The sequence below is a fragment of the Pagrus pagrus genome, assembly GCF_965226575.1.
Source record: "Pagrus pagrus genome assembly, chromosome: 1".
In the NCBI taxonomy this organism is placed as follows: domain Eukaryota; kingdom Metazoa; phylum Chordata; class Actinopteri; order Spariformes; family Sparidae; genus Pagrus; species Pagrus pagrus.
In genome coordinates this window covers 33,055,408-33,068,098 of record NC_140185.1, presented here as the reverse complement: position 1 = coordinate 33,068,098, position 12,691 = coordinate 33,055,408, and the positions used below count along the sequence as shown (strand labels likewise).

At 44.6% G+C, this 12,691-nt stretch overlaps 1 protein-coding gene across 1 annotated transcript in view; it reads left to right on the top strand.

Annotated features, from left to right (window-relative positions):
* fto (FTO alpha-ketoglutarate dependent dioxygenase) overlaps nucleotides 1-4,108 on the top strand; it is a 128,661-nt gene extending 124,553 nt beyond the window's left edge. Inside the window, exons 9-10 of the mRNA XM_084358004.1 lie at nucleotides 1,102-1,242; nucleotides 2,652-4,108. Of these exons, the coding sequence (XP_084214130.1) occupies nucleotides 1,102-1,242; nucleotides 2,652-2,658 (148 nt within the window). The 3' untranslated portion in view covers nucleotides 2,659-4,108. The remainder of the gene's footprint in view (nucleotides 1-1,101; nucleotides 1,243-2,651) is intronic.
* Nucleotides 4,109-12,691: the final 8,583 nt, after the last annotated feature.

Genomic DNA, 12,691 nt, shown 5'->3' with positions numbered 1-12,691 from the left:
CAGGGGTCACTCTCATCTGTCAGGAGGCAGAGGGAGGGCAGATTTACAATGACAGCAGAGAGCAACACCAAGTCACCGCAGTAAATATTTACACTGGTCTGACAAAAGATGTGGCTAAGGTCTGTGGGGGTTCCCAACACTGTAGAAATTACAAGTAACCCCAGATTATTAATCATATAAAAATCACGCGGTGACATGAGAAGGCTGGATTTCTCACCGCTCTGTCATGACTGCAACAACAGAGAGTGATGTTCTTGTGATAGCATCCCGCTGCGTGTGCCTGTGTGTGTGTGTGTGTAAGATGAATGGGGCATTAATCATGATACATGATATCATGGTTTCTCATCAGCTTGGTACCGGTGCTGCCATTTATGGCTTTTGAAACACTTTCCTGACACATCGCTTTCACCCACTCTTCTCAGCTCCGTTTAGCTCGATGGGGCTGTACTGGTTTAAAGGTTATAAAACAGAAAAATGTCAAAGAAAGGAGGCAGAAGTCACATAAATATCAACTATTTAAATGTCATTAACAATATGGAGAAGAAAGAAGCAATTGAAGTCTCTTCCAGTCTCTTTTGTACACACAGACACTCACTCTGTCATATCCTGGAGGCTCCAATTGGACCCAGTATTATTAGGAGTCATAAAAAAAGGAGAGGAAACACACAAGCCGGCTGCCTCCTGGTCAAACACACAACACCCACTGTGTGTTTAGGGACGAGTTAACACACACACACAAACACACGTCATTGACTAAACAACTTGACATTTCTGGGGCTGACCCCTTCAGAGCCCCCAGCAGTCAGTACAGATGGAAAGATATCTGTTCATCCTCAGCTACTAAACTCAACTGCTTGTCAACCAGCACTAGTTACTGGGCATTAAATGGAATACTCTGGATCCACAGTTACAATTCATACACGGGTGAAGAAGTATAGCAGCTGTTACCAGATGTTTCTGTGACATTACTGCTCACATCTCAAAAAATAAAAGTTTTGTTGCCGACCTGAGACGCGTGCCCTGACGCTGTCGAGTTGTCTAGGTTTTGATAGGAGGGAGGAGTTAATGGTTGCGCTTGTTTCCTGTGTCCTGTCGCCTCAGGTGCCACTCAAGTCTGGCCCAGACATTACCCCCCGAGGAGGCCCCAGTGGACCGGCCCTTCTGGGGTATGGATGACCCCAGCATGCCGCTGCCCTTTGATCTGGCTGACATCATCAACAGAGTGGAGTCGCTGCTCTGGAGGTGGGCCCAAGATGTCTAAGTGTGGAAATGTGCTTATGTACATGTTGCGTACATGTAGAGCTCATGAAGCATTTATTCACTCACAGGTGGTTAACTTGTTTTATTCATGACTTCATTTTGTTATTGAATAATGTCTCTGTTCTCACATGAATTCACTCAGACACGAGATGTAGTTATTTACAGTCCAACGTATCACGTGTCGAGTAACTGTGCAGGCGAGGTGACATGCTGAAAAGGCAAACTACATTGGGGCCACTGTGGGGCTCGAAAAGGAACATGGAAGACTAGAAATGGCCTTCAGTAGAGCGCATACCTCTGCCAAGGCCCAACAGTCCCCTTTGATTCAATCAAGCCTAATCTAATGCCAATAACAGCCAACCGCGTGGACAACAAAACAGTTTTATGGAATCATAATCTCCATCGTGTCATGGGAGAATAATAGATTTTTATTAAAATGAGCATCGAATTGTAATCATTCATCGATGCCTGCCACCTGAATACGCCTGACTCTTTACAACAAGATCCATGCATGAGAAATGAATGGAAAAGAAAGTGAGAAAAACATTTCTGGATCAGTCCTTTTATCCGGATCAGCACCATAAATAAATGGGGTCTATTCTGGGCTGAGACTCGTCCTCCTTCTAAGTTTGATGGAAATCCGTGGAGTATTTTTTGTGTAATCATGCTGACAAACCAACTAACAAGGAAGTTTGTCCTGGTGTTGACATTTCATTTACAGACTCAGAACACACACCTGCTAATCCTTTTTGATTTATACTCAATTGAAAACAGTACAAACACAATATAATTAATGTTTTACTGCAACAACATCTTTGATCTTTGTTAATATAAGCCGATTCTGAATCTGATGCCAGCGACACATTTCAAACAAGTTGGAACAGGTGCAACAAAAGACTGAGAAAGTTGCGTAATGCTCCAAACGCAACAGGTTTATTGGTAACAGGTTTTAGTATCATGTTTGGGTATAAAAGGTCCATCCTCGAAAGGCTCAAGCAACTAAACCTTAAAGGTATACTATGCAGAATTTTCCACACAAGACTTGAAGTACGTATGTGGGGGCGGCTGTATCTGCAGAAACCCTGCACTCTGCCTGTATTTTCCTATTATTTTGCTGTGTTCTCGATGTTTCTGGGCATCGTGATTCTGGAGACAGATAATTGATTGTTGAGTCACCGCGCTCCCAGGTCCTCGAATAACGACACTTTGGGTTGGTGGTCCGCCAGGCCAAAGCGTTGGTACCTGACGACCGGGGAAATGACGACTCGACAGTCATCTTTGAGTTGTGTTGACAAACAGCGGCTGGCAAATCCTGCATAGTAAGCCTTTAAGTTCACTTCAGAGTCATTCATATGTATAACAAAGGTACATCTTTTTTCCTTTTCCAACAGGATGTAAAGGAAGGATAGAGGATGCGAGAAAGAACAAGACCAGAATAAGAAAACCCACCAGCTCTTCTGAATGTGGGGGGCCCCACATCAGCTGAGGGAACGGACCACTGAAGACACCACCGTTGTTTTGATCCCACAGAGATCGATTTCCTTTTGATCGGGGCATCTACATCTCCCCCCCCCCAACCCCACCCCATCCCCAATCCACCCTCCACTCCCCCAGCGCAGCCACGCCATCTTCGAGTCGGCTGGAAGGGAAACCAGACCACCACAATAGAACCAGAATAGTGCTTCAGTAACGTGCTAACAACGCCAGCTTAGCGACAAGCTACTAGTGTCACAACGGTCTAACGAAAACATAAGTGGAGCCTGCATTTCAGTGTTAGCATACATTGTGTAACTATTTATTATTTCAGTGTATTCTGTTACTTAATCTCATGTAACCCAGACATGCTTTTATCAGTGGATTGACTCATTCTCAGTAGTCGAGTACAGTACATACATATATGCTTTCTATCTGTCACACAGTGTTATAATACAGTATATAATGGTTAAAAAAAAAAAGAAGACTCACTTTGCTCACATGGTATCGCATTCTTCACTTGTGTATAGTAATCCCCTTTTTATTGTGTTTAACGGTGGAACGAGACCAAAGAAAGATTTTGAGTAGAAAGTTCTGAATGTCACCCAACGGAGAACATGAAGAATGTCGTTCAGTGTTTACCGTGCGATGGCGCGCTCGTGCCATACCGATGTGCGACTGTGCGTACGTGTGTGTGTGTGTGTGTGTGTGTGTGTGAGTGTGATAGTGTGTGTGTGAGCCTGTAGGCAGCCTGCCAGTTGTTTGTTCTTGAAGATATGCATATGGAGAAAACAGAGACTAGCAGCGGGGCCCCTGTGCCTCTGCTCTGATGAAAGGCAGCGCTGATAGGAGTGACCCGGAACACAACCGCCGTTTCTCATAATTACAGCTGTTCAATCGCTTTTAATTACTCTTAAAGTGTGTAGAGCACCACGTTCCCCTGTAATGCTGCGGGCCATCCGAGAGAGCGACAGAAAGATCCGGCGCTTCTGACAAAAATCCACTTTCATAAAAAGCTGAAAGGGTGGAAAAGGGGGCCGACGTCAAAGCAGTGTAGCAGCCCTCCTCGTTTGATTCCTTTTTCTCTATCTAGTTCATGATGAAGTAGGGATGCTGTTTACTATTAAAAATGCAGAATGCACTCCTTTTTTTACTTCTGAAGTTTTTTCCAAGATGTTAATGGTTGCCAAACGCTGTTCTTCTTGCTTCTTCTTTTGCTGCGCCTCTGTTGTTTGTTGTTGTCAGAGAGATTTGTTTGTAGATCGGCAGTAGCGTTGACTTGTTTGAATCACTCTGTGCTCCCTGCGCCACAGCTTGTCTGTCTGAAGCAATAGGAATGGCAGTAAATAAAATAAAAAAACAGTGTTTTATCCAACGACCTGCGTCCCTCTGTTCTTTGTGTGCTTTTGTCCATTATTATTTTTTTTTAATTCCTGGTAGATGACACACATATGACAGGTACGTTTAGTCATACATGCATGTGTGTGTTTCGGTTTTGATTGATTACCTTTATTCTAATATTTTTAACCTGACCTTAAACCTCGCCAACACATGCAAGCATGTGTCTCTTTACTCTCCCTCTGCAGTGAAGGTGAGTTACTGTGCTGTGAAGCTACCTCTCCCAGTAATCTCTGTTATCCTCAAGATAAATAGGACAGTAATGGACAAAGATCCCGTATTTAGTGGGATGGCTCACCGGCAGGAAAATTAGCTCAAGTATATCCACACCAGAACAAGGTCAAATAGTGCTAACACAGCACAGCGGGCTCTACCACTGATTCCTAATGTTTGATGAAGTTGCTGAGTACCTGAGGAGTCTTTTAAATATAAATACTTTCCAGGTAATTTCCCATAGGGGAAACATTTGGTTTTCCAAGGAGGTTAAGACAAAAGCAAATATATGTTAGAAATACCTTTTGGACCATGAGTAGCATGCTGCTTTCTTTCCATAACCTGTCCAATAATTCACAAGTACAAAAGCACATTTTCCATAACAATTGAATATCTTTGAAGGAAAAATAACTCAATCAGTCAACCGTGTCACCCGGACCAAATAAAGTAATCATCAAAAATATTGCATCATTCAAGGGTTTAATGGAGTTAGTCGCTCTTGTTTGTTACTGTATTTTCTCAAGGGCTTTTCAACCTGGGGGTCGGGACCACAAGGGGTTCATAATGTAATTATTCCAGGGGTCGCCAGTTGGTTGTGGAGAAAAAAACAAAATACGTTTGATTTTACATTAAATGCCCCCACCAGCGTTACAATTTACAAGAAGGCCGAAACAATTAAGAATTTGTCAAAGACAGCGTTTCACAAAGTTTATACGTTTATAAGTTTATCCTAACACAACAACTCACAAATTTGAGTGATTTTGTAAGGGAGTCTGGTGACTAAGTTCTCTCCCTCTTCATCTCTGTAGTCTCTATTGCTGCTTTGACCTATAGTATGCTGGTGTTCAACTTTGCCCTCTGTTGTAGTGCAAAACATTCTCAAATTGTTTATGTAAAGTCATCCTGGCCATTTAAATTAACACAAAAAACATGAATGCTGCACACCGTTGACATCATTACATACGTAGACTGACCCCACAGCACCTCCAACTGTGACTTCTGGCCTCTAGCAGTTGGTCAGTCAGATCGGCAGCTTGCTTTTAAATGCTGTCCTGTCATTCATGTTCCCCAGAGGAATCCTAATAATTTTGATGATTATGTGGCTTTTGCTGTAGAACAACCAGCAGGTCAAAGGTTTCACATGACTTCATAACTTCCCTTAACTTTTCATTCATCACAAGGTCAACATTTTGTCAGATATTTCTGTTTGTGAGTAAATACCAACAGAACTGAGATCCTCATCAGCCTCAGATGTGCTCTGTTTTGGGTGGATGCTAGCATGCTAACGCCTAAACTTAACATGATAAACACACCTGCTTAGCCTCAGCAGTTCATGAATATGTTAGCATGCTGAGATGTGCATTTAGCCCCAGCCTCACAGAGCTGCTAGCATGGCTATACATTCTTAGCCTGGCTTGAGGCAAAGCTGTTGAATGTGGACTTGCACATGATATGATATGATATGATATATGATATGATATGATATGTATTATTGTACTGTATTTTTTGTGTTAAAGCATCTGTTTGCAACACACATCAGCTCTATAATCATCCAGAGAGCCTTTTTATAAGGCCTTTTTTTTGAAGAGCTGCTTGCTTTCTATTCTCTCTAAACTTCACAGGACCCGTCCGGCTTAGCTGTACAAACAGGCAGATTGACTGATGGATTGATTGATTGAGTGATGTCACTCCCAGTGATGAAGTGACAGCTAATGTTCTGTATGTCTCTCCAAAAACCTCCAACTCCACACACCCTGCCAACAGTGGGACCCGCCATCCCAGAGGTCGCCCATGTTAACTACTTCCTGTAGTGGCTGAGTGACTGAGTGATGGATGAGCGTGGAGCGCTCTCCCCTCAGGGGCCGACTGGAAAAGGGCCCCACTTGAAGACACAATTACACAGGGCTGGTGAGAGCCACAGGTATGCATTGTTCTGACCGAGGTCAGCCACCAGCCTACAATAGGCGCAGGGGGAGATAAAATAACCAGGTGTGTGGTGGGGAAAGGTATCGGTTTGGGGTCACAGCCCAGTCAAACGTTTCGGTGTGTGGCTATAACGCCGGGGTTGACTGTAGCGCCGTTTAATGAAATCAGGAAATGGATCTAAATCTAAATTTAAAAGTGTTTTTATATCCAAATTGTAAAGAAGGTCGAAGACACATGACAGATTTATTATGTCATTGAGGTGAATAACGTCTCCATCCAAGATACATTCATTCTATATTTAAAAATAATGTGACCTCCACTTGTATCGTGAGGCTGCATCAACTTCTCTTTCCAAGTCTTGTTGCATTCCTCTGTGTGTGTACAACACATGCAACAGCATTTGTCTTGTGTCTACAAGAATGAAAACATGTGTAAAGTTCTCTGTGAGACTGTTTTTACAGATGAATAGATGTGTGTAATGTATCTGTGTGTGTGTGTGACCCAGGTTCCAGAGTGCAGGCTGGTGTTGGAGGGCCCCGGGGCCACAGAGGCAGTAGTAATTGTAGAAGCAGGCTGAAGAGCTGAAGATAGCAATCGCAGCTCTAGGGCGGCTGTCAGCAGTGGGATGGGCCGCGCTCATTTGTCAGCAACACAGACAAACAGCACTCAGCGCCGACAAAACACCGACTTGATTGACTACATGTGAGGCAACACCAGGCCTAATGTTTTGCAACTGTTAATTGCACCAGAGGTCATAAAAGAGGCAGCGCGCAGAGGTTTCACGTCTGTGTCAGTATGAGGAGGCATCGAGTGGCTTCTCTGACGCTTAAGGTCACAGAGACATTACAGATCCCCTCCACACACGTGTGCAATTATTTAATGTGTCAGTTCAATGTGTTTTTTTGCAGGAAAAAAGGATTATTTCCTCAAATATAGAAATAAAAATATCACCTACTCCCTCATTAAAATTCAAGTCCATCCTCAGTGTATGTGCGCCGGAGTCTTCAAGTTTCCACATTACATTTTGTGTATGCTGAACACTGGACCGGGATCGTCTTCCAAACTATTTGTGATGCCTCCTAAAAACAGATTTTCAGTGAGCACAGAGAAAATGTGCTCTTTCAGCAGATGAGTGTAAAAACAGCCGTCTACTGTCAAACTCTGCACATGCATCATTCTACACGGCGAAGCTCAAACATCCGACTGTAGGAACAAGAAGGAAACACATTTTCGACTGGAGGGGTGACTACAGGATCATGAGAATGTAAAAATAAAAATGTTTTTCTTTATTGCTAAAACATTTTCCTCCATCTGACTCATATACAAGATATATAAGTCATGTTACTATAATGTTTATTGAATACATCCTTTATCTTTATGCTTTGTTTAGTCATAGTCTAAGTGTTAATCCATGTTTGATTCAGATTTATAAATGAGGGTATTTATGGTTAAATGTGTCTTAAAGAAAAATGTAATTGAGTGAGATCAGTAACACTAACAGGCAGTTATATCTTAATATATCTGGAGTCATTGAAGTAACGGACTATTCAAACTGATTTCTAAAATGTGAAGCATCTCTTCCTGCAACCGTCCCTCTGTTAGCAGGCTGATCACCACTGGCATGCCCACTGCCCCCCAGCTCACTTAGTATTAGACCTAGAGCGTAAGTGAAGTGATGGCGAAGTCTTGATGATGTTGATTCTGTCAGGAGGCTGGCAGCGCTGATGAGTAGAGGCTATGGCGTGATGAGTGCATGTGTGTGCAGAGGGGGTCTTGTGGGAGAGCGAGGCCGTGCAGATCAAACAGCTGTCTGATCAAATGTGGAGCATGTTTGTGGGTCGTCGGTGCAGCCCTGGCTCTGGTGAACATCGGCCTCGGTATCATCTGTCCGGTAGGACCCTGCTCTCTTTATCTCTCCTCCTCTCGTTTCCAATCTGAAGTGGCTGACCCATTTCTCTCATCCACCCTTCATCTTCATACGAAGCTTCTTGTAAAAACACCTCCGGCAGAATCCTCAGTTACAATCCAATTTGAAGGAGATCCCTCAAAAAGTTGTAGCATTTTTAGATTTAGATTCATTGTCATTGTAGCTGTAAACAAAGTAAGCTGTGATCTGGAGCCTTTACAGCCTCAACCCAGGGTTCTCAAGTTTGAATGGCCACATGCCAGTTTAGGGAGCCAGCATATGATTGAAGGAAAACCTATGAAGATGTCAGGATTTGTGATTGGTTCCAGAGGTCCAAAAGTGTGAGACTCAAGGACAGTATTTTCAGCATTCTGGTGACATTTAAAGAATGAAAGTAAGTAAAATGCAACAGCATTTTTATGTCAAATAATTGTGATTTTGCTTTTAAACTTCACCCCCATGTAAATTTGAGTAGATCTATGGCATTAAGTTATATTTATTTTTTCATCAATTTTTTGCCCTTGCCCTTAAGAGAGTGTACAGTGGCAGATTTTACAGCCCCATTCCTTTAAAACCTTACGTGAGAAACGTGAACTCTTCTCTCCAGGACGTCTGAAGTTTGTTTAAATATTCTTTCTCTTTTCCATTTCTCTGTCCACCTCTCACCCACGGAGGAGGAAGAGGCGCAACACAACAGCAGACTACACACTGAGCGCCATGAACAGGTTGTGTTAACTAAAAGTGGAAAAAAGTGTGAAACCATCATCAAACTAATATCCTGCACTCCTCATCTTTAAACCCTCCCTCCCTCCCTCCTCTCCTGTCTCTCCTCCGCTGCCAAGGCCTCCCCCTCCTCCTGCTTTCCTCCCCCCTACCCTTCACACACTTTGAGCCCTGTTTCTCCAGAGTGGCGCTGAAGCATCTCCACTCATACCTGTCTCACTCTCTTACCGTTGCAAGCCCTGTTAGCGCCCTGCCATTCATATCAGTGGGATTAAATGGATCGTTTTCCAGCGTTAGCAGCTCCTCCGCCAAGTGGTCTTGATGTCAGGCCAAGCATAATTGAGTCATCTGCATCTCATCTAAAATGGATGAAAGGACTTTTTGATATCGCCAGCCTCTCGTCCCCCCCCCCCCCCCCAACACACACACACACACACACACACACACACACACACACACACACACACACACCCAGCAGGAGAGCGAAAAGGCTTAGGCTAGCATCCCTTGGTTTTACAAAGGTAGGACAGGGGGAGAGGGAGGAGAAGTCAGCCATCACTACTTGTGGAAAGACAACATCAGAGGACTTGATTATCACTTTACAAAGTTAAACTACCTGTTAAGGAAAGATTGCTTAGATGATATCTATTTGATATATTTGAGATGTCAAAAATTGAGACTGGGGATCAAGATACAATTAAAGAAAGTTAAACTGGAGGAGCAAAGATGTAAAAATTGGAGTTCGAAGCACAAGTGCATCTTTCTCCTACACAGTCGTCATATTTAGTGCATCTCCAGGATAAAGACGAGATAAAATGGGGAATACCAGGCTGATTGTTAAGATGATTTGATAGGCGGGGTAGAAGTGGTGAGGGGTGGATATAAGGAGGGCGGAGGGATAGTTTAAAAAAACGGTGGTAAGGGAGAGCAGGAAGGGTGAGATGTATTCATCAGCAGAGACGCTCACCTTATCTGCTCCAACCTTGAGGATGAATTGCTGGCCAGCCCACACACACACACACACACACACACACACACACACACACACACACACACACACACCCAGCAGGAGAGCGAAAAGGCTTAGGCTAGCATCCCTTGGTTTTACAAAGGTAGGACAGGGGGAGAGGGAGGAGAAGTCAGCCATCACTACTTGTGGAAAGACAACATCAGAGGACTTGATTATCACTTTACAAAGTTAAACTACCTGTTAAGGAAAGATTGCTGAGATGAAATCTATTTGATATATTTGAGATGTCAAAAATTGAGACTGGGGATCAAGATACAATTAAAGAAAGTTAAACTGGAGGAGCAAAGATGTAAAAATTGGAGTTCGAAGCACAAGTGCATCTTTCTCCTACACAGTCGTCATATTTAGTGCATCTCCAGGATAAAGACGAGATAAAATGGGGAATACCAGGCTGATTGTTAAGATGATTTGATAGGCGGGGTAGAAGTGGTGAGGGGTGGATATAAGGAGGGCGGAGGGATAGTTTAAAAAAACGGTGGTAAGGGAGAGCAGGAAGGGTGAGATGTATTCATCAGCAGAGACGCTCACCTTATCTGCTCCAACCTTGAGGATGAATTGCTGGCCAGCCCACACACACACAAACACACACACACACAAACACATATCCCCAAAGCCAACACTGCTGCCCCTTGATTGACAGCTCCTCAAATGAGTGTCTGAGTAGCACTGGGCTCTGGCCCCTCCAAGTAAGTGGGCCGTCAAATTACATCCAGGGGACCGGCTGGCCCCCCCTCTCCCCTGGCAGAGGAGATCTATTTATTTGTCTGTTTATTTGCTTGGTTTAAATATTTGGTGGGGGAAAAATATTGAATTTTTGTCCCCCGGTCAAAGTCCCCTCATATTTAGTTAATAAAGAGCAGAGGAGGTTGTTTGCCCAGAAAAGTGCCGGATAGGGGACTTTATTTAAGGGAGTCCTCAGAGAGAGCTGGTGACCTTCTTCTCATGGAGGAGAGGCTTGTGTACACTGTGCCGAGATTCACTCTCGCCGCCTCCACCAGCCTCCGCCATCCTCCAAGTCTATCTGTGTACACAGACGTGTTTCCTCTCCCTGCTCTCCTGTCGCTTTCCCGTCCATTCTCTTTCTCCTCTCCTCTCTTCTTCATACATCCCTCACCTGCCTCCCTCTCTCCCTCCCTCCCTCCCTCCCTCCTGCCTCTCTCTTTCTGCAGAGCCTTGCTCTATTTGACTGGAGTCTCTCTCTGGATTCCCCGGGCTGCATCCAGGTTAAACTCTTAATTGCCTCGGCAGTGGGTGGTGTAAGACGCCGGCTCACTGCAGCTCAGCCGGTCCCTGTGCAGAGGGCTGCGGGGTTATTGGGGGCGAGGGGGGGAGTTGTTCTGTGTTGGATTGTGGCTGGTGCGTGCTGGCAGACAGTGCTGAGAGATGATAAAGACTTATTAATATAGATGATGGAGATGACCTCTGACAGCAGCTCTACAGCGAACCTCCCCAACACACATCTATCTATCTATCTATCTATCTATCTATCTATCTATCTACACCTTCTCCCTCCATCCCTTAAAAACAGGCATACATTTACCGCACATACATTGACCTCAGCCACACGCCCACAATCAATACCCACTAGCAGGATGAATTTAGCCTGTACACGCCGTTAATGTAAATGTGGACATCTACGGCGTCTGCCTGCTGTCCCGACTCCCCCTATACGTGGATAAACTGCCACAGTGTGTGTGTGTATACGTGTGTGTTTGTGTGCATCACTCAGTCTGAAGGCTACAAGCCCCACCCACCTTGTCACACACGGCCACAACACACTCCCCGCTTCGATCCCGAGATCCACGCTAGCGGTCCTCGCTACGTGCTAATGCTTTTCTGTCACTGAAATAAAAACCTGCAACACGAAAAGCTCGGCTGGTCGATGGGATCGATGGTGTACGGTGCATCAGTTTGTAAATATTTTTACAGCTTGGAGGTCCTGATAAGGCACAGGTACGACAACAAAAACCTATATATTGTACTGTATACGGCTTTGCAAATTGAGAAAATCCAGCTTCAGAAGCCACAGCACCCCCCCCCCCCCGGGCTCATTTCATAAGGCTATATTAGCAAGTTAATGCCCCCCGTCTCAGCGTCTCCACCCCCGCCATTGATTCTTGTTTAAAAGGCTATGGGTAGTCGATACCACCTCCTCATCGCCATCTGTCTCTATTTACTAATAAATAAAGTGGAGAGCATTGACTGCTTTGGCCAGGCCTGTAAAAGCATGCATGCTAATGAGCACTGGGCCTCTGTGGCCAATGGTGGAGGGAGAAGGTGGGGATACTCCACCTCTCCACTAACTCCGTCTCCGTCTCGATGGCTCTCGCTAAGGCACAGCACTCCAATCATGGTAATTGCCCGCCGGTCCAGTTGTTGTTTAACATCGCTCATCAGACGAAATGCGGTTTCACTTCAGCTGCATAGATTTTTCTCCCAGGCTTTCTTGTACGTTCCCGTCTGGGTGTTTTTTTTTTTTTTCTACTCTCCTCGTTGTGTGTAGGTCAGCTCTTAAGGTCGTGTCGAGTCGTTTGTCAGATGTGGCCCATGAGCGCTGCTGCACTACACTCTGTCACGCTGATCAATTATGGATCATACAGATGGGCTCGTTTGGAACGGCCCCCGTGACGCATTTGTTCTGGAAGGCGCTCGATCTTTTCCGTCCACCTCCCTCCACTCATTCCTCTTAGTTTTGCAATATCTACATAGGGAGAAATTAATGTTTGTATTCATAAAGATATGTGGAGGGGGAGAAAATCAAT